Here is a 23,160-nt window from a genome sequence, read left to right as displayed (position 1 = left end):
GGTACTTTGATGAATCATTTACTAATAAGGACAATGTTGAGTCATTAGCTAATTAGATTGTCTCAAGAAACAGTGTCAGTGTTTCTTTTCTTACTGAATTACTCTTGATTTATACAAAGTATAAGCTGATAAAAATTTTTTCATGATAGAATTACATCTTAATTCGGGCAGAGGTTAATTTGTAGTTTTTAGTTCTAAAAAGCTTGCACACCATCTCTCACAGTATCTTAATTAAAAGGAAGGTACAGTAGCACTGGCACATTTATCTGTGATTGACAGTTAATGCTTTAAAGGTACAGAATGCATTCTCACACTTAGGAAGGTACAGTAGCACTGGCACATTTATCTGTGATTGATAGTTAATGCTTTAAAGGTACAGAAGGCATTCTCACACTTAGAAGGTACAGTAGCACTGGCACATTTATCTGTGATTGATAGTTAATGCTTTAAAGGTACAAAATGCATTCTCACACAATTTCTAATAGTTCACATTTTCTACAATTACATGGATAACAACACTGTCCAGACCAGTTCATACCAGTTTGTTTATATAGCGTTATAGAATTCTAGTCCCTATTCTTAATATAAACATTTCTCCAAGGGCGGCACAGTGGTGCAGCGGTTAACATTGTCACCTTACAGCAAGAGGTTCTCCGGTTTGATTCTCGGCTGGGGTGCCTTCTGTGTGGAGTTTGCATGTTCTCCCTGTACTCGCGTGGGTTTCCTCCGGGTACTCCGGTTTCCTCCCACATTCCAAAGACATGCATCTGGAGCATTTCTCCCCGGGCCTCTGCTGAAAACAGGCTCTGTGGAACCTAGTTGGACTTTCCCAGTCAACAAATGATAAAAAAAAAAAAAAAAATTTATTAGTTGGAAAATAATTTCTTCTTCAGCTCTTAAGTGTGAGTTCTAGCTCGTTACTGACCTCGGCAAGAGTTTCACTCTGGATGTTAAACTGTGGATGGACAGAACTGTAGAAATTTCAAAAAGAGTGCAGTCTCACTATATCAGCCAAGCTAAAAGAGTGAAAATGTTATAATGACAATAATAATAACAATAATGAAAAGATTGTATGACTCTCATGATCTGTAGCAAGAAAATGGAAGAGAAGAAAAATAAAAGGTACTGAAGGGTTTACCAACCCTAAACTGCATGCAAATGATATATAGAGAAAAATAACCCTAGAATAAGGTTAATTATAGTGGAGGGGAAGTTGTCATTTAAAATACTTACAGTCAGTACTAGAACAGCTATGAAGTATGCATACCTTTCTGTTTCTTCCTTGATTCCCTGTATGGAAAACAAAGTACAAAACAATCATAATTTCACAACATTTCTGCTTACAGTCTTAATATTTGCTTAGACTAAACAAGTACTTCTTTATATTTATAGGTTTATCTTTTCTGTACAGAATCAGTTCTTAGACTGCATAAAATTTTTGCTTACAGTCTTAATATTTGTTTATACTAAACAAGTATTTATTTATATTGATGGGTTTATCTCTTCTCTACAGAATCATTTCTTAGACATGCATATAAAATATCAGTAGGTTGATAGGTTAGTAGTAAGCTAAATGCCCTTGTGGGCTATTTTAAGCCTAGCCAATTAACCCATGTCAGAATCAAACCCTGCATCTGGCATCGGTAAGGCAACCATCTTAATCATTATGCCATCCTTGCTGCATAATAAAAATGTTGAAACGTATAGGAGTCAGTACTTAGAAGCAAAATGCATTGCTTTTTCCAAATGCCATCACTAAATTATGTCTATCCAAATTTACAACAACTCAAGGGCCCTACCCATTCCTGTAACTATATCTATATAACCTACGTCTTTCTCTCGCACCTGGATATTCCCAGATTCTTCTGTTATACAATGTCTGTGATATCTTTTTCCTAAGTTAGAAGATCTTCGTTGTTCTATCTTTTGTGTTAAACATTGTACATAATGAATGAGTCACACACTGTTACAAACCCTTTATTTCCGTGCAATCACTTCAAATGTGTGCCTTGCAAACATTATGACTCTGTATGAGTCAAATCTTGCACGTTTGTGTAAAAGTAGGTAAAACGTTTTAGTACAAATTGTAAAATTATTACTGTTAAATCTTTGTCCAAGTATGAACTTCAGCGTCAGAGTCATAGGATCATAGGAGGTTACTAGGCTAATGGCCCCAGGCCCTTATAAGCCTAGCCAAGTTTAACCTGTGTTCCCAAGGGTGTCTGGTTCAAGCAGATACTAAAATCAACACCTAGTACCCTGTCCAAGAGGGACACAGGTGGAACCCCCAGGGTGAATTTCCAGTCACCCATCTAATCATCCAAATTGTGCTTAAACAGGGCCAACGAGCGGTTTTGTTTACATGAACAGGAAGCTTGTTCCAAAAGTGGGGCAACATCTGTGAGAGAAATCTGTCTCTCCAGCAAGTTCTGTTAATATCACATACCAGGTTAAAGTGCTTTGATCGAGTGACACATGCACCATTTGACTTGCGAATGTGCAGCATTTCCATTAAAGCTGGGTCAGAGATTGTACTGTATGCAAGGCACAGGTCGCCTCTGAGTAGTCTGTATAACACAGAGGAAAGTGACAATGATTTCAATCTGTCTACATAAGACAGATCTTGAAGACCCTAAATTTTCTTTGTAAGGAACCTGTGCAGTCTCTCCAATTGCTGTAGGTGTTTGGAAAGGAACATACCAAAGGGAGCTTTGTACTCTATTATTTGCCTGATGAGGGAAAAGTACAGGGGGGTTATAACCTCTTTTTTCTGGAGGCAATGCCCTTACTTATGAGATGAGCAATATAAAATGTCCTTCTTACCACCATGCAGACATGTTGATTGAAGTTAAGGTTCCTGTCAACCTGTGTGCTCAGATCTCTCATCACTGACTGTGTGCTTAGGGTATTGCTATTGATATGGTAGTCTGCAGGAACATCACCCTTGCCAACGGGGATGATAATAAATTTTTTGCATTAAACTGAAGACCATGATTTTGGCACCTGTCATTAGTCTGCGTAAGACCCTCTTGTAGGATGTTGACATCATTTGCAGATTCTATGACTGCTCCCAGTTTGCAGTCATCAGCAAACTTTGTCAGCCACAGTCCTTCAGTTTTAGTCTGCACTTCGAAGTAGATTCTGAACAGTAGGAGTCTCAGAACTGATCCCTGTGGAACACCACTGGTTACTGGTCTGCTGGAGGAGATGGATTCCCCTATTTTGACTGTATGAGTCCTATCTGTGAGCCAGTTTGCAACCCATCTGACAATAAATGACTTGATACCCAGCTGGGTGAGTTTATCAATGATGCCTGAGTGGGGGACTGTGTCAAATGCCTTGACTAAGTCTAGGTAGGCTGTATGCATGTTGCCCTCATCTAGGGCTTTGGTGACTGTCTCGAAGAAGACCACCAAGTTTAACAGGCATGACCTCCCCTTGACAAAGCCAACTGGGTGGGGTTGAGCCTTTGGAGATTTCCTATATCTTTATTACTAAGGTCTATGATGATTTGTTCCATGGTGTTGCAGATAAGGCTGGTCAGGCTAATGGGTTTATAGTTCCCAGAGTCTGTGGATGCACCCCCTTTGTGCAAAGGGATGACAGTAGCTGTTTTCCATTCCACTGGGACAAAGCCAGAGGTTGAAGTGAGTTCAAAAGCAGTCTGTCTAACTGGTCACAAATGCTTAAATAAATTAAATTTAATTTAATTTAAATGTAATTATTTACACATAGTTTCTTACACATTTACCAGACAAAGGCAACTAATGATAATTATTGAAAGTTAAGTTTGGTATTGAGGCAAGACACTGATTTATGGCACTGGTTACCTCAGTGCGAGACTATAAGCTGGGGGGATGAATAACCAAGTATGGGTATATGCCCTCTACATTGTCTGAAGCTAGCCTGATTCCCAGTAGAAGGATTAGGGAGTACTGAGGCCTAATGCAAAAGAAAGGGAATTAAGACAAGATGAATGTAGTTCTTTGGTGTGGAAAAGAATGTAATGTCTTATGCCTAACTATTCATCATGTCAAGGTGGGGGTTTCAGTGCATATAAAAACTTTGTATGAAGATGGCATGACAGCCGCTTCCCAATGCTCTCATTCAGTCTGTCCACCAATATCACAGGGTCCAAGAGGTCACTGCTGGAAAAAGTGGTTATGCTGTAGGGAACCTTAAGAATGGCCCCAGAGTTAACACTAACAGCATAAAGTACAGTTTTGTACCTACCATAAATGTAGATGTCCGATAGGTATGCATCTGCAGTCATAACATATGGGTTGTCCTGCCTCAGGCAGCCCTTCGGTCGGCCGGATTCCAAAGTCTGGGTCTGGCCTTGGCTGATGTCGCACTTCACCCGATGTCAGGGCTTCTGGGGTATAAAGGCATCAGCTGACGCCATTTTCCTCAGTGTTTCTTGCCCCAGATGCCAGGTGCCCTCTAGGAAGGCTAAATTTGGATAAATGTAGAAAATTCCAAACAGTAGTAAGCAAAATATATATATATACATATATACATACAAACAAATACACCATAATAGATTCCCCCAGCTAGCTAAAAGAGGGGTAAGCACCCTAGGAATACCACAGAGGGGAAGGAGGGAGGGTAATCCTGACTGCAGATGCATACCTATCGGACATCTACATTTATGGTAGGTACAAAACTGTACTATGTCCTTCAAGGATGCATCTGCATCATAACATATGGGTAGAATACCATAGCCAAACTGGGGGAGGAGGTACTAAGATAATGATGGTGTATTTAAGATCCCCTGTAAAACTGCAGTTGCAAAACCTGCTCGGGATCTGGAGTATAAAGGAAGATTGTAATGCTTGGCAAATGTATGCACGGAGCTCCAAGTAGCAGCTTCTAAAATGTCTTTGGTAGCCAGTCCTCGTAGGAAAGCTGTAGTGGTGGCTGTGGCTCTTGTGGAGTGAGGCCTGATATTTTCAGGAGTTGTCTTTCCATGAAAAGAGTAGCAGAATCGAATGCAATTTCCTATCCATTTTGAAATTGTCTGTTTGGAAATTGCTTTTCCTTGCACTCCAGTTGCATATGCTACCAGAAGCTGGTCAGTTTTTCTGCTGGTTTTAGTTCTGTCCAGGTAGTAGCGTAGTTGTCTGTGTACATCCAAGGTGTGCAATAGTTTTTCCCCCCTGTTCTGTGGGTTAGGGAAGAACGTAGGTAAATGAATAGCTTGGTTCAAGGATACCCTGGATACCACCTTTGGCATGAAAGTAGGATTGGTTCTCAGAGACACTCTATCCTGGTGAAAGATAAGGAAAGGCTGCACTGCCATTAATGCCTGTAACTCGGATACCCTTCTTGCTGAAGTGATTGCTAGAAGGAAAGCAGTTTTCCAAGATAAGAACTGTAAGTCTGCTGATGCTGCTGGTTCAAAAGGGGGAAGTGTTAATTTTTCCAGCACAAAACTGAGATCCCATGCAGGCAGAGGTGGTTTCCTTGGAGGTTTTACATTTCTGATCCCTCTTAAAAATTGTCTGAGGAGAGGGTGAGAGAAGATAGGAGGATCCATGTTGTACTCTGCTGAAATTGCTGAAGCATGAATCTTAATGGAAGAATAAGACAGGCCATTGTGGAACAGTTCTGCTAAGTATTCTAGGATGTGTGCTAGGTTTGCCAGTGTGACATTTGTACCCTTTGATGCACTCCAAATGAGGAATCTCTTCCATTTAGCTGAGTATGTTTTTCTTGTGGAGGGTCTGCGAGCCTCCAGGATAATGTCCTTGACCCTCTGAGATAAAACAGTTTGGTTTTGTTTTATGCAATTTTCCAGGCAGTTAGCTGCAGCGTTTTCAAGTTTGGATGCAGGGTCTTGTAGTTGTTCTGTGTTAGAAGTAAAGGCCATAGGGGTAGAGGCCATGAGTTCGTCCGAGACATGCTTCTCAGTAGCGGATACCAATGCTGCCTTGGCCAGTCTGGAGCTATCAGAGTCACCTTTGGCTGTTCCTCCCTGATCTTCAGTAGAACTTTGTACATCAATGGGAGAGGTGGAAAGGCATAAACTGTCAGGGCCTTCCAGCTGAAAGAAAGGGAGTTCACCCTCCAGGCTTGTGGGTGGTATTCTCTTGAGAAGAATTTCTTCAGTTGGTGGTTGAGTGGGGAGGCGAACAGGTCTATCTCTGGCATGCCCCATTTCTTTGTTATGTTTTTGAAGATGTCTGGATGCAGCATCCATTCGTGAGCATCCGTGGTAGTTCTGCTTAAGCTGTCTGCTAGTGAATTCTCTTTTCCTGGTACGAATTTGGCCTGCAGTTGAATGTTGAGATTCAGGCCTAGGTTCCACAGGTCCATTGCCATCCGACATAGAGGGTAGGAGTGCGTGCCTCCCTGTTTGTTGATGTACCACATGACTGTGGTATTGTCTGTCCTTATCAGCAGATGTCCTTGCTGGAGGAATGATTTGAATGCCTCGATTGCATGCTTCACTGCCAGCATCTCCTTTAGATTTATGTGCAGATTCAGCTGGTCTTGAGACCATAGGCCTTGGATACACTTGTCTTCCATGTGTGCCCCCCAGCCTAGGTCTGAGGCATCCGTGGTGATGGTCTGCCTTGGTTGTGGTTTGTGGAAAGGCAACCCTCTGTTGGTCTGGCAGGCCTGAGCCCACCACAGGAATTCTTTTTTCAGGCATGGAATGATTGGTATCATGGTTTCTAGACTGTGTCTGTGTTGAGACCATACATTCCTTAGGTACCATTGTAATTTTCTCATATGCAGCCTGGCATGCGGGATCAAGATTATGCAAGATGCCATGTAACCCAGGGCCTGCAGGACTTTCCTTGCAGTAAGCTGAGTTTGTCTTGTCAAAGCCATGAAGTAGACTGGGAGTTGCTTTTGTTTTTCTTCTGTGAGAAAAGCCATCTGAGTTATTGTGTCCAGATCTGCACCCAAAAATGTTATCCTTTGGGATGGCACTAGTCTTGACTTCTGGATGTTGACTGTGTATCCCAAGGCTTGTAACAGTTGTATGACATAGTCCAAATCCTTTATTATTTTTGTCTTGTTGTCCGCTTGTATTAGGCAGTCGTCCAGGTATGGGTAGATCTGAATACCCTGAAGCCTGCAATGTGCAATTACTGATGCCAGGCATTTCGTGAATACTCTGGGCGCAGTAGATAAGCCAAAGGGCAATGCTGAGAATTGATAATGCTCTGATCCTGCAAGAAATCTGAGGTGTCTTCTGCAATCTGGTCGTATAGGGACATGCAGGTATGCCTCCTTGAGATCTAGAGTCACCAGCCAAGACTCCTTGCCCAACTTGGGAAGAAGTTGCTGTAGGGTCAGCATCTTGAATTTTGGTACAATGAGATATGTGTTTAGTGCGGACAAGTCAAGAATAGGCCTCCATTGAGTTTCTTTTCTTGGTACAAGGAATAGTCTTGAGTAAAATCCTTGGCCTTGTTCCATAGATGGTACCCTTTCTATTGCTCTCATCCTTAGTAAGTTGATGATTTGTTTTAGAGCCTCTGACTTCTGGCTTGGTGGAAGGTTTGGCATTCCTCTCTTTTTTGGTAGAGTGTGGAAGTGAAACCTGTAGCCTTTGTCTATTGTTTGCAATGTCCATTTGTCTCCTGTAATGCAATGCCAGTTTTTCGAAAATAAAGCTAACTTTCTGCCCAAGGGTGCTTCCAGTTACTCCCTGGTAGGCGGAATCAGAGCCAAGTCATTGTGTCTGTCCTGTGGAAGTGGTTGTAGTCGCAGCTGTGGCGGTACTCCTCTGGTTGGCAGGTTGCCACTGACGACCCCTGTAGGCACCCCTTGATTGACCTCTGCCTCTTGGGCATCTATTCCTGCCCCTCTGTGCTCTGGAGGTGTCTGGAAAGGACCAATTCTTTCAAGGCCAGTTTCTGCTGAACCTCAGAGGTTGGACCTGCAGAAAATCCTTGACTGTTTGCACAGATTTAGCTTTTTCTTCCACTTTCTTTAGAATCTCCTGTGCAGGGGAGCCAAATAAACTTTGTTTCTCCATAGGGGCATCTAGGAGTTTAGACTTGACATGGTCTGGCAAGGATTGCTCTTTTAGCCAGGCATGCCTTCGAATCACTGTCCCAGTCATAGCTGATCTAAATGAAGCCTCCAGTGCATCATAGCCACATTTTAAGAAATGATTACTGACCTGCTGAGAGTTGTGTACCAAATCCTGAAGGGACTTACGGTCTAGAGGTTCAGAAGAGGAAAGCTTTTTATTCAGCTGATCTAACAAAAATTCCTGGTACTGTATCATATGGAATTGACAGTTTAAAGCCCTGGCAGAAAGAGTAGCAGATGTATAAACCTTTTTTCCCCATCTCTCTAATGCTCTTGACTCTCTTTCAGAGGGTAGGGTGTTTTTGGCAGTGGCAGCTGCAACACCCTTTGGGCCCTAAGAAATAGTTTCTGGGTCTGCAGCATGGGCCTTATACAAGTGGAAGTGAGAATCCGGGACCCTGTAATATCTGTCAGGTTTGGCAGGGGCCGGGGGAAGAGAATCAGGGGCAGAACTGACATCATTGTATGCATCATCAACAACTGATAGTACAGGTGGTATGGCTAAAGGCCTATGCTGTGGCAAGTGTAAAAAGGTCCTTAGCCTTTTCCTAGAATCAGAAAAATCCTGACCCTGCCATTGAAAGTGTTCCCTCATTGAGTGCAAGGTCTCCCCAAAGGAAAATTCTTCAGAGGGGGAGGCAGAAGGAATTGATTCTTCTGCATCCGAATCCTCATAAGGTGAGTATGGTCCTTCCTGATGGTCTGATAAATCAGATCCATCCGAGGAATAATCAGAGGAGAGAGGTTCAGGGGGTTCAGTCCTAGGCCGTTTGTCAGGAGGAGGTTGTGAGGCCCTGTCTGGGTGAGGTTGGGATCCCCTAATTAGAGTTATAAGGTCCTCAGCAAGGCTGAGAATCTAAGAACTTGAGGAAGGTCTCTAAGAGGAAGATTTTGTTGGTAAGGCCTTGGAAATTGTAGCTGCTTTAGCCCTGGAGAAGGCCTTAATAGACATAAAAGCAGGGGGCCTAGCTGCCCCACGTGCAGGAGTAGAAATGTCCAACGGAATGGTGTCAGACAGTTCTTGTGCACCTGCTTCTTCGGTAGGAATTTCTGTAGCCGACTCAGCTGGGGCCTCTCTGGCCTCGGTTGTCGGAGGTATGTTTTCAGCAGAAGGAAGAACCGAGGACTCGGTTTCAGCCAAAACCGAGACACTCGCGGTAGGCCTAACCGTGGTTTCAGCTGAAACCGCGGGCCACGAGTGTCAGTCCTTTTCCTTGCGTTTTTTGGCTAAATGTGTAGTCGGAGTCTCCGACGGCATTTTATATGCAAAAGCGGATCCAAAAAACTCTTCTGCAAACTCCGACCGACGTCTAAGTGTCCGTCGGTTGAAGGAAGCACAGGCTAAACAAGCTGATACGTCGTGGTCTGGGACTAAGCAAGGAAGGCAGTAAGAGTGGAAATCCTTATGAGGTATTTGTTTCCCACAAGTTAAACAATTATTTACTTTGTCTGACATCGGCTGAGGCAAGAAAGAGTACCCAATGGGGTACTTAGCTTTTTTAGAAGTCTTCGATAGCTGAAATCTCTGGATCTGACCGACCGGCACTTGCGAACAGCTTCTGCTTCGGGCACCGCGCGGCAAGAAAGACAGAGGAAAATGGCGTCGGTTGATGCCTTTATACCCCAGAAGCTCTGATGTCGGGTGAAGTGCGACATCAGCCGAGGCCAGACCCAGACTTTGGAATCCGGCCGACCGAAGGGCTGCCTGAGGCAGGACAACCCATATGTTATGACTGCAGATGCATCCTTGAAGGACATCAAACAGTTTACTGTGCATACTGCACTCTGTTCCCAGAACACTTTTGTTAAACATGAGCGATTCCTATTGCAAATGTGACTTCTCTTGTGTTTCAAAATACACAGATAGAGAAATCAGCTGTTGTATAGCAGTGGTTCCCCTGGGAAATTTCTGAATGGGGCAGGAATGCTCCATCTTGGGACCCTTTTTGAACTAAGACAGTAAGTAGCCCTTTTTCAGGCAGACTTGTCTTGGTGGGCTACTTAATCAGCTGTGGACCACCAAGGCTGCTACTGATGCCTGTTAGGTCGCTAACAGGCATTGGACCACACTGAACACTGGTGGCATGGTGAATGTAATACAACAAAAGGACATGACTATAATTATACCTTTCTATAATTATACCTTAAGGAATTGTTTTCTGTATGGAGCACCAAACAAACAAAATTGCTTCAGATATTTAAAAATGCAGGTTTAAAAAATAAGAATGAAATCATATAAAACAATCATTGGGAATGCTGTGCAGTAATTATACAACAGTAAAGGAATGCAAGCTAACAGGGAAAAGCTAAAAGTTATACCCTCCAGAAGAATTACGTAAAGGCACAATAACACACAACCCTGCAGTGCCTTATTGAATCACATTTTTTAAAAATGATATGTTTTATGTTGCTAATTTATAAAACCCGATGCTATTTTAAATTAAACAGTGAGTACTGGCAAGGCTATGAATATAAAAACGTAGCAGATGGTGGCAGCACATTATGATGTCATCTGCAGACAAGCACAGTATGTAGTAGGGCAGTTTAAAAAAAGGTAATCAGTAAAAGCCTATTACTCAGATCTGGATTAAGGGCCTGAAGCTGTAAGATTGGATGGATCTAGTCAGACTGTGAGTACTACAGTATACAAGATGTCACAGCGACTCCCATCATAAAATGCCTTCTCATTTTTATGAAATGCCTCTCTTCTAATTTGCAAATATTAATATTAATACATGGCTGCACTGTGTCCCTTGTTTTTCCTTCCCTGTAGTATCTTTCCTTCTGCTGTTTCACCACCTATTTGATCCTGATTTATCTTCTCTTGCAGCCACTGTACCTCTGCCTCCTTGCTCCTTCTCTTGCTATTTTACTGGCCAACTATGGCAGATGGGACCAAGGTTTAATACCTCATCGAAAGAGAATAGCAATTGAAGATTGCATCTCTCCTTTACACTGCACTGCAGTGGCAATATTAAAAAAAGCAGTGGGGGAAGCTCAAGTTAAACCCATTACTGTGGTGAAAACACACACACATATAAACACAAAAAAGACTGCGCATTTGTAGTCAGACATATGCATCAACTAGCAATACTATGGGGCACTGTTCTCTTCTGTAGGCAATATAGCCTGAGGGCAACAAGATCACTCTAGACAAGTAACAGAGATGTAATGGAGATTCTGGAACCTCAGTTAACAAGTTACAGCATTAATTTTAAAGATTTTACCTTTCTTTTCTTGCCAAAAAAATTCAAACTACAACAAACGTTTGCTATTTTCTTTTATGTCCAACACAGATAACACTTCTCCTTTCTTTGCAACCCCCCTAGATCTACCGCAAGCTGCAGTCTTTCTTAATTTCCATCACCATGTGTGAATAAATACAGTACAAATCAGTTTATCTGCTTTTATATCAATATATTTTTGAATTTATGACCTGACGGCTAAACAACATAAAGAATAGCACTAAAGCTGAAAAAACACTACTATATTCAATAACGGGGCAAATTAGAATGGTGGTGTAAAGAGAATCTTAACTTCTTACACTTCAGAACACTTTCTCAGTACACATGTAAATCTGCTTAAATGGAGACTTTCACCGTTCAAAGTACTTTGGACACCTCACATTCACCGACGTATAATGAGCTACTGTAATGACATCAGTCTTGTCGTCATGCTGATCCCCCATCTCAACTGCGCATACGCACACACATACACACATGCGCGCATGCAGTTTTCTAAATTCTCAGAAGGCATCATTTAAGCTTTTGGGTGTTCTTTGCAGTTCTGAAAAAACATATACATTCATGCTGAAATTGAAGGACTGTAAGAAACGTATCCTTGTCTTGATGCCACAGAGTATATGACTCATTTATATGAACAAAAGAAATAGTCACTGTATAGTTTTTGCCTTATTTTTCTCCCTCTCTTTCTCCAGTCCATGTATTTATATAGCTTTGTTTGTTCAAGCTGAACTTAGGAATTTTAAGCTAAAAGGACCTTAGACTAAATAACTGATGGCAAAACTCCTAGCTTGTGACAGCGATTTCACATGCAGTACTGCAAACATTCTTCCAGACAAGCTAGAGATAATTTTCCTTTGCTTGATTTAGGTCTACAAACTAAAACAAGTGTAGTACAACTCTGTGCCCACAAGATTAAAAATACTGAACTTAGTAGTCTCTGCTGCACATCACATTACCTGCAATTACCAAATAGTGAGGGGAAAATTGCTGTGAAATTTGGTTTCTTTCATGGCCTGACTTCCTTGATCTTCGACTTGGTGGTCAGCGTAATCATGATATGAATCTGGGGTTATCATATGGTCAAGGACCATCTTCTTTATGTTTTTGCATAAATCATCCCAATCATCTGAATCCTAGACTAAGCATGAGCTTGTAAAAGTGCCAGTGAATGTAACATTAAAAAAAAGATAAATGCAATCTTTTTGAACTTAGTAACAATTACTTTCTAGCCACTGTTGATACAAACTATATAAAAATAAGCAAATAATTTTCCTCATTCTCCGACTAGTTTCTCTCCAACTTGAAGTTGCTTACCAAGTAAATCTAAGTCCAAAAGAGCACGGGAGTCCTCTCTAGGACTATTTGGACTGAAAGGCTATCAAGTACTGCATTAGAGATGCCAAAATGGCTTTTCTTAGATTTTGGCATCCAGACTTCAGCTCCTCCATACTTGGATGGCACATAGAAGTATCCCTGGCATCAGATCCTTTCCCTCTGATAGCAAATGATGGCCCTATACATTGTCAAATCCTGCACATGCAAGTCTTGACAGTTCCTGCATTCACCCTTTTGGGCTCCAATGTCAGCTTCTGAAAGTCTGGTATTAGCCTCTCTGATGTTTACTCAGCCTTATCCTGCACTGAATTTGGCAGAAGTGCACCTGACAGTGAACAGAACAACACTAGAGTGTCAATTGCAGGAATACTACACACAGGCTACTCATAATTAGTTGGTTTGGGGGGGGTCCTGACATCAGCACTTCTAACATTGACTACCCTGTCATTAAAAGAGCAGTCAGAAAAAGCTGTTTTCTTTCCAGAAAGCCAAATGGAGCATGCTGGCAGGGAGTTAGAACTTTCCGTCATTGTCACTAAGGTATTAGCAATGCCACCAGTCTAGTGGCTGAGGGACAGAGTTACACCAGGGAAGTTATGATCCCTGTTTAAGGGGTCCACAGCATTCCTTACTCTCACTATGAATGTCTCCTGCAAGAAACAATCGGGGAAATTCCTCCTCTGCACCTCTTCCATTGACACAAAATACCAAAGCACAGGTGGCTAAGAAGATTTTCACCAAGAAATATTTCAAACTAATCATGAACAGACCAAAATTCCTATCACTACTCTTGTCAGATGGGCCAGCCCATCAAAAGAGGCAGGAGGCAAAGGTGGAGCAATAATGTCTCGCAGAAAGAGCCATTCAAATGGTTCCCACAGACCACCGAAGGTGAAGGTACTATTCCAGATTAATTTTAGTGAGCCAAAAGACCCAAGACCTCCTGCTCATTCTGCATCTCAGCTGCATCAGCACCTTCATGCCTAGTAAGTCCATTTTCATAGATGTACTGCAGTCTGTCCTGCAGTGACTAGCCAGAGGGAATAACATGTGCTCCTTGGATCGTCACATAAAAATTGCAGTAACTTCCACAATGCTTCTCCAGCATGTCTAAATAGGAAACAGTCATTTTCAGAACATGGTCACATTATTTGGTCTCATATCACCTCCCCCTGGGGTTAACAAAATTATTGCAGTTGAGAAAGCTTGGCATAATGAGGTGTTTGTGGTCTGGCATAATGGATAAGATGTTTACGTCACAGATGCAAGATACAGGGGTTTGATTCTTACATTTGACAAAAGTTGGCTAGGGTAAAAATGGCCCCAAGTGCAGCTTGCGTAGTGCTTACTTATGAATCTATAAGTGTTCCCTTACCCGAAAGGCTTGCTTGTAGTTTCACATTCCACAGACATTCTTATCCAGCAAAGGTAGCCCCCTGCTCATACTCGTCCCTTGACTGAGGGCCAGAGTCAAAGTGGCAAACTCACAACACTAATCTACTTGGGATCTTGCATCAGAACCATGATCAATACCAGGACCTGCTTGGTCTTTGTTCCCTAGGGCGTTGCCCTCAGGATCAAACCAAGTAAACCACATTATCCACACCCAGTTGTGGGTTGTTGCTTAAGTATAGTGCCTCCAGGGTAACAACAACTCAGGGAAAAGGGAAATAAATTTATCCCATTTTCTCCAAATTAGTACAATCTGAGAGACAGTATTAATAGAGAGGGACATTAGAGATACAGACCCTACACTGCAGGGACAATATAGCAACCCCCCTCCAGAAATATCTGGCATTATGATGTATCTATTCAATTACACCATGATGGATGCCTAATGGGTGACAGTAAGCTGGTTAGTGGTAGGCTGAGCATGATGCAGTTGTGTTTGCTATATGAAAAAATAGATAAATAAGTTGTGCATGGGTTACTGTATTTCAGAAATACTGCATGTTATCAGAGTATTGCCTAGTACAAAGCAATTCCAAGTTATAAAACTGTCCCTACATTATCAATACCTAATTTGGGGACTGATCAAACTAAAAGAATGGCTAGAGGTCAGAAAATCCTGCCAGTATATGCTACTATGCAATGTTAGTCAAAAGTAAGTATAGCAACTAGAATTATGACATGGGAAGACAAATAAAAATGCTTTGCCAGAGATATTTTTATCACCTGTGTTAAGTACTTGCAAAAGTTGCTTTTCACTTTTAGTTTAATTTTTCCTTCCCAAAATCCAAAGATAGAGATTTTTCAGATGTAACTGCAGCTTTCTCTGTTTAGGTTATAAAATCTCACTACTCCTTCCCCAGGAGTATGGAAAGTGAGTGCAGTCAACCTTATCTTTTATTTGCCCTTTGGTCACATTTTCAGATATTATAGCAAAAAATCTGGACAAAGGCCCAAAAATAGGGACAATTTTTAAATAGTGCTACTACAAACTTAGAAAGTTGACAGAATAACAGGGTTTGCATTAGTATGAATTTTCTGAAGGGTATGAAGTCTGAAACTCAAATGTCTGTCATTATTTTCTAATGTCAGTCTTTAACGATTTGCCACTAATTTGCCAGAAAACCACAATTTTATGAAAAACAGACCAAAAATATGAGGCAAAATTCTGGACATTCTACGGAAATCTGTACAGTTGAGGGGTATGGCGAGTAACCTGTTTAGAAGTTTTCCTCAATGTTGTGGGGAAGAAAAACATCACAAAGAAAATGCATAGTATCTCTATGTTTCATTAAGATTGCAACACAAAGCAGAAAATTGTAACAAAGATTAATATATTTTACCGTTAAAAAGAGCACCGCTTCATCCTGATCCATCTTTGACTGTAGATCAGCTATGTGTTCCTGAATGGTGTTGATCTTGTCAACTATTTCCTTTAAGTTTTGCTCCATACAATTCAAAATTCCTGCTGCTTCATCCTTCAGTTGTTTGATCAGCTGCTGTTCCTTGTCCTGGATAAATCGGTATAGTTTGGCAAACTCTGAAGTAACATGCTGCTCCAAATTTTGGGCTCGTTCCTGCAAATTTGATCAAAAGTATGAAACTGAAAATAATTCACAGCTAAACCACTGCATATATATATATATATATATATATATATATATATATATATATATATATATATATATATATATTATATGGGTCTACTTGAGTTGACCGAGACGCCACTTCGCCGACACGCAGAAGACCGAGACCAAACGACCGAAACCGAAGGTGATCGACAAGGTGAAATCCCGACAGCCCGAAAGACCGACATGGGGAACGTGTGAGCTCGACTCGGTAAGTGAGAGATAGTGAGGGATTTAGGGTTAGGGAGCGGACAGGTAAGTGTGCAATAGTGAGGGATTTAGGGTTAGGGTGCGGGAAAGGTGAGTGTGCGACAGTGTCGGACTTAGGGTTCGGGTAAGGTAAGTGTGTGATAGTGACGGAGTGTAGTTTAGGGGCGGGTTAAGTGAGTTAGGGTTAGGGTACGGGTAGGGTGAGTGTGCAATAGTGACGGGCTTTATGTTTTAGGGTGGGTTAAGTGAGTTAGGGTTAGGGTGCAGGTAGGGTAAGTGTGCGATAGTGATGGACTTCAGGTTTAGGGGTGGGTTAAGTGAGTTAGGGATAGGGTGCGGGTAGGGTAAGTGTGCGGTAGTGTCGGACCTTAGGGTTAGGGTTTGGGTTAAGGTTAGTGGATATGTAATTGTGTGTAATGTGTAGTTTACATTTTGTTTGTCGGTGTAATGGTGTTCAGTTTTGTGACTTGTCGGTATTGTGTGTTTTCGGTTGTTTGGTCTTGGTGTTTTGCGTGTCGACGAACTGGCGTTTCGGTCAACTAAAGTAGACCCATATTATATATATACATATATATAAAGAATGTTCTTTCCATGAATTCATTATAGAAAAGGGCCTATAAATATTCCATCAATAACTGTTAATAGTTAAATGACAGAAATACACTCTGTTCTTGAAACATGTTCTGATGTAGATTCAAGGTTATTTACAAATGAATACAAATGTTATTCACAAGTATACATGGCAGCACTATAGCTCTTCCACACTCTGTGTTGCTTGACTGAAGCACAGAAAACTTTGCATGTGCCTCTCTGCACACTGCCCATCTTGTAGCTTGCAGTCCCAGAGCTGCACTTTTCAATGGACTGATTAATATACCTTTCTTTCTCAGTTGGAGTGCTTTAATTTGATTCGACTTATTGCATACTGCAAAGTATATACCTTATTTAAAGCACTGTCAAAAAGGTATGCCCTGAAGCTGCACGAGCTGCGAGTTAAACTCATAGTGGAATATGTTGCTTATCTGCATGGGCATTTGGAACAAGTTGAACTGCATTATCTGGAATGCAGTGTGAGGGTTGGGAAGGGAAACCATGTTTAAAAATAAGTTTAACCACAGGCCCGGGTAGTGTGGACAGAGAGAACAAGTTTAGTTGTAAGCTGTTTCCTCATATGAATAGATTAAACTGCTAAACCAAACCATGTCCCTCTTGGACAGGGGCAATATGTGCTGATTTTAGTGTCTGCTTGAACTAGACACCCTTAGGAACACGGGTTGAACTTGGCTACACTTGCAAGAGCCTTGGGGCCATTAGTCTAGTAACCATCTATGATCCTATGATATATTATTTTATAGTTGTTTGGATTCAACATGAGATTGACACAAAAGAGTATTCACTTACTTTAATGCCAGCAACTTCTTTCTCCTGTTTTTCCTGCAGTTCCCTGAGGTCTTTAAGACTTGCTTCCAGAGATTCTGAGTTTGCTTTTAACTTCTCCTAGAGTGACAGAGACAAACGGCATTACGGCATTTTTGCAATATGCATTCCTAATTACCAAACAGCATCTGAAGGGAGATTCTGTTTATTCATCTTTATTCCCCCCCAAACAGATTTATCTTCATTTTATAGATTACTACCAAACTCCAGATAATCTATCTAGACATTTGTTTACCTATCACTTTAATGACCTAATAATCTGTACATATACACATGCATTATTATTTGTTAATAGAGTAAGTGAGCCAGTTCAGAGACCCTTCAGGCACAATCTGAGCCACAGTTACATACAACAAACACAATCAGCATTGAACATGAGAAAGAAATAACACTGGACTATTCATAAGCGTACACACACACACTTAATATCAAGTTCTTCATACCAAAAAGATAAGTAATATATTTAATATGAAGTGTTCAAAGTTGCAGGCATTTATCAAAAGGCAGGCATGGTCGCATATTATTACTATTTATTATCATTATTATTATTATTATTATTATTATTATTATTATTATTACTGTTATTAATTATTCCTAATTCTAATGATAATTAAACCTGAAACAGAGCCATTTTATTGTAAACCATTGTCCATGTAGCACGGTCATTTTAGAATCATTACTCCTTCACATTTAACAGATTTTCCTTGTTCCCAACACATACTGGAAGGTTATTCCAGGTAGCCAGTACTACCTTAACAGTGATAATCTCAGAGTTACAACTCCTTGCTCCAAGTGCTTCAAAATACAGTGATTGACTGCTATTATCAATTTATGACCCAGTGGAAGGCAGTAATAACTTTTAGGCATTCTACATTTAGGAACACTGTTGTTTGCATGTAGCCTCTGGGCCCTTTGTGAGGCTAAATAGTGATTCTGTCTGGTGTCATACATGTCAATGAAGCTATATACATATATATATATATATATATATATATATATATATATATATATATATATATATATATACATACATATATATTTGGAACAAGTACTGGGAATGCATATTCCATTTCAAATGTCTTGTTTTGCTTCTGGTTCTAGAAGACTTAAGTTAATAGCACTACTTTAGCTGCTTCAGTACCTTACTAGCCACAGTCTCGGTGTGTAATCTTTTAGAGTCAGCCAAACTGCCATGTACTTGCAAGTACACTGCATACACATAATATTGATGCACTTGATGGGGATTTGATATCAAGGCTATATGCCTGTACAAGCTTTTGGTTAAAGACAAACATCATGACTGTGGACATCTACTGGTAAACAATGGAGTTATTACTGCTAAGGCATGTACCAATTTCATAAAGTCTCCTTGCAAACTGCTGTGAAATTTCCATGGAAGGAAGATTTAGCCTCCATCATTAGGCTAAGAACATGTCTGAAGAGTGTGATTTGGAGGCCAGGTTAAGTAAAGTAGTAGCTTACATATGGAAAGAAAAGGGTAAAGTCCAACATAAACACTTGAGATACCAACATTAAGTCTAGCCAGCCATCAGCATACTCTGTCCACTTGTATTACTCTATCCTCCAAATAGCACCAGCTGTTTGGGATAGAGGGATAAAACCCTGACTATGACTCAGATATCATAAGTCTGAACAGAGGCCAAGATGCCAGAGGAGCTCATGAGGGGAGTGAATGATGTGATGAACAAACATCTACACTTTTCTGTTTGACAGGATAGTGTAGCCCACATTCCTGGCAAACACTGTGTTAGAACTGATGACAGAGACCAGGACTCACAAGAAGATGCTGTACTAGAAGGTGGGGTGGGGGGAGGGGGGCAGGTTCTTCTGAGTGGTTATGTTACTTGTGGAAACAAGTGAAACACACTTGATAAGATCCATTCTTGCACATTCACAGGCTGAAAACAGAAGCTGCATATCAAAAAAACACAAAAAACAAACAAACAAAAAAAAAAGCAAAAAAAAAAACGATAGCTGCCTGAATTATAACCATGCCATGACTGACTTCTTTCTGTCCAGTTAAGGAAGGAATGAAAGGAGATAATTCACGTGATTGGCCAAATAGTCAGCGGACACAAGGGACCCCCCCACAAAAAAAAAAAAAGTAAAGTCTCGGAAAACTTGGCTGTGTGACCAGCCTCCATTAGCATCAAGTGCTGCTGTGACTGGGATGACCATGTGACATGCACACACAGTATAATTATTTCTAATTCTCACTTTCACGAGGCTGTCCCATTTATGGAATAGAGTTTCCATACACATCAAGCAGAGCACCTCGCTCACCCTCTTCAAGCGCAACCTTGATGAGTGGATGGGAAACCACAAATTTGTCCCAGGGGTTCCGCCTGTGTCCCTCACTGACAGAGGCGACAGCTGCTGACTGGGGTTTCTTTGTGGGGATAAACTCTTGTCTAGGCTTATAAGGGCCCCAGGGCCATTAGCCTAGTAACTTCCTATGAGCCTATGATGAAATGTCAGTTAACTCTGGAATGGAGTGATTCTTATGATACATGAATATATGCTGTCTATAGTTTTTCATTAGTAACAATCAATAAATTTGCTCAAGTATATAAAATATTTCTGTTGGCAAAGTAAAATAAAAAAATGAAGCTATGATGATGATACTTTGTTTTGTTTACCCCCACTGAAGCAACACTCTTCAGCTCTGCTGCCAGGGATTACCTACCAGACAGTTACATTTTTTTACAATTGCTAAAATACTACATTATGTCATGAGGAGCTAATGATTTCATAGACTTTGTATAATTAAATTGGTTGCTGCTTTAGCTTGTTATTGATGTGTTCTGTACACAGAATGAAACCCCATAATTTAAAATTAAAGTTTTGTGTATCTTTCAGTGCACACAATCTTCTGGAACAGCTATAAGAAATGCTTGTAATCGCTATAAGAAATGTTTGGAATCAATCTTCTGAATCTTGATGTTTTAAATGAAATAGTTTTATTCCGTTTGGGTTCTTTCTAACTTTACTTTTAACTGTTCTTGGTTCAATGGAATAGATAAAAACTCTCTCATAGTGTGGCTTCAGTTAAGATTACTTTTTCATATGGCTGCAGTATATCTTTCTCAGCTTGTGTCAGACATTATGAGGTAGAAATTACAGAGATTTGGTCATCAGTTCCTCTACAACTATCTTCACTTTCAACCACATAAGACCTTGGGTCAACTGCATGCCCAGTTACAACATCATCTTACAGATCATACGACAGTTACTGTTACAGTTTCAGTCCGTCTCCTTTCCTGTTGTGCAAATCCTCTGGAATTCTTGTTTAGTAATATTTCTGAATCATTTGATTTCTTTCTACTATCTCTTTTACTTGGCTTTGATATTCTATAATTTATAAGATAGTAGTGATCCATAATTTATAGTAGTGATCCATAATTTACCTTCTAATCTTCATAAGTAATTGAACTGTTGAGGAATAGAAATTCTGCAGTAAAGTACTCATACATTCTAAAACTAACAGGTGACTAATAGTGACCTTTTTATCAGATTTTTCACTGGAATTAATTGTTGACAGTGACTGATCCTGGAAAACAAACAAACAACAATAAATAAATAAATGTTCTCAATATGTCCATTTGATTGAGAATATGTTAGATGTGTTGTGACATACTTAGCTTGAACTCTAACAGATGTCCAACATATTTCACATTCCATACTTTCTTGCACTGTCTGGCTTTCTTAAGATATTAAATTGATAAGAACAGATACAGCCTACCTGGACCTCGCAAAAGCCTTCGATACAATACCCCACTCGGGCATTATAGATAAGCTCACCAACTTAAATATAAACCCCTATGTCACTAGATGGGTTGCAAACTGGCTCAAGGACAGAACCCACATGGTTAGAATTGCTGGAGCCATGTCAGACTCCAAACCAGTTACAAGTGGCATCGCACAAGGCTCAGTCCTGGGACCTCTCTTGTTCGGTATATATTTCTCAGAGGTACAGGCCAACACGGAAGGACTGTGGCTGACCAAGTTCGCAGATGACTGCAAATTGTGCGCCATAATCGACTCTCCAGCCAACACAAGCATCCTCCAAAAGGGCCTCATAGACACAGACAACTGGTGCCAGAGCCATGGCCTCAAGCTAAATGTCAAAAAGTGTATAGTCATCCCCTTTGGCAAAAACAAAGTGCCCACAAATGACCACATAGGTGGTAATCCATTAAGTACAGAAGAAGTAATTAGGGACCTAGGGACCCAAGTTGATAGCAATCTCTCATTTGACAACCACGTGGCCAAAGTGGTTAGAAAACATTTTATGTAGCCCACCTAATCATGAAGGGATTCACATCCAGATCAGGGGAGGTCATCGTGCCTTTTTACTCATCCCTCATCAGGCCCATAATTGAGTACAATGCCCCTTTTGGGATGTACCTTACCAGACACCTGCAGCAACTGGAAAGACCCCAAAAGTACCTCACCAAGAGGATCAAAGGGCTCAAACAGATGCCATATGCTGCCCAGTTAAAGAAACTCCAGCTCTACTCAGTGGCATACCGCCTGCTCAGAGGCGATCTGTGCCTGACGTATAAAGCCATGTCCAACCTGGAATTAATGGACATGCTGCACCTCAGAAAATCCAAATCCCATCGAGCTACGCTCGAGAGACTTGAACCTCAGCACTGAAATAAATAGGACATGCTGGAGGGACAGATTAATAACCCAGAGGCTCCCTTCACTCTGGAATAAAATCCCAGTCCAGGTTAGGCAGAGTCCCTCATTGACTCTCTTCAAGAGGAATCTTGATGAGTGGATGGGGGATCGTAGGTTTACCCCGGGTATCTCTTCTGTGTCACTGTTAGACAGAGGCACAGTATACTAACCTCGAAAAAGGGCATAGCAAAATTAATTTAAAATGGGTGGCGAAAGCCAAACACACTCTGGCTAGGCTTATAAATGCCCTAGGGCAGATAGCCTAGTATGAACCTATGAACCTATTACACTTAAGAGATGTTCTGGTTTCTTTCTCCATGGGTTCAAATTGTTGTTGAGCTGTGATCAAAATAAGACTTGGGATGGCAGCAACTGTGTTTTAGGATACTATTTATTTATGCTCTAGTCTCAAGGCAAAGAAGCATTACTCAGTTTATAATGATCTTACAAGTTAGTGCAATTTCGTAAATACAAGAGTTTAGAGGTGTGTCAAAGACTTACGGACCAGCCCTGCTGGGCATGATACATGATTGGCAGCTGTGCTCAAATTTTATTTTATTATTTTATTAGCACCAAGTTTAAGTGGTGTTCTGGTCTGAAATAGCAAAACATATTATTAGCCTTAGAATTTAATAAGGAAATCTTTCAAGTCATTTAAGTATCAAAGCATACGACATAAAGATAAAAAATAAATATAAAAATATCAGGTAAGCAGTGTATACAGTATTAGCCAGTATGTTTAGCTTGCTTTTAATTTCATCTAGTAGAGGTATGAATGAAAATGAAATAAGTAGTGTTTGGCTGTGTATATTTTCTCCAGTTTTGATATGGGTCCTCAATAATCTAAAGAGTCTTGCTTTTACTTAAAATTTGATTCCATTTTAGGTTTTGTATAGAACATTACCTCGCGTTTAGTTCTGCGCAGATGTGGGCGTGCCGCTAGTGATTGACAGGGGAAATGGGTATGGAAACGCCAGATAACTGACAGGCATGTTAATTCACATGTGACGTAATGCATGTATTCCTGTAAACTGTTTAATACTCAGACACGATAACGTCAACCCCATAAAGCAGCCTTTATTGGATAAGCCAGT

General features: G+C 40.8%; 1 protein-coding gene across 1 annotated transcript in view; it reads right to left on the bottom strand.

Annotated features, from left to right (window-relative positions):
* Window positions 1–23,160, bottom strand: part of LOC122813721 (nuclear factor 7, ovary-like) — a 238,751-nt gene that overhangs the window by 84,100 nt on the left and 131,491 nt on the right. The window contains exons 2-4 of the mRNA XM_044086188.1: window positions 17,324–17,419; window positions 15,428–15,661; window positions 1,268–1,290 (exon numbers count right to left, since the gene is read on the bottom strand). Of these exons, the coding sequence (XP_043942123.1) occupies window positions 1,268–1,290; window positions 15,428–15,661; window positions 17,324–17,419 (353 nt within the window). The remainder of the gene's footprint in view (window positions 1–1,267; window positions 1,291–15,427; window positions 15,662–17,323; window positions 17,420–23,160) is intronic.

Source organism: Protopterus annectens, chromosome 10.part0, assembly GCF_019279795.1.
Source record: "Protopterus annectens isolate FY-2018-M chromosome 10.part0, PAN1.0, whole genome shotgun sequence".
Lineage (NCBI taxonomy): Eukaryota > Metazoa > Chordata > Ceratodontiformes > Protopteridae > Protopterus > Protopterus annectens.
This window is presented reverse-complemented; position numbering and strand designations above follow the sequence as displayed.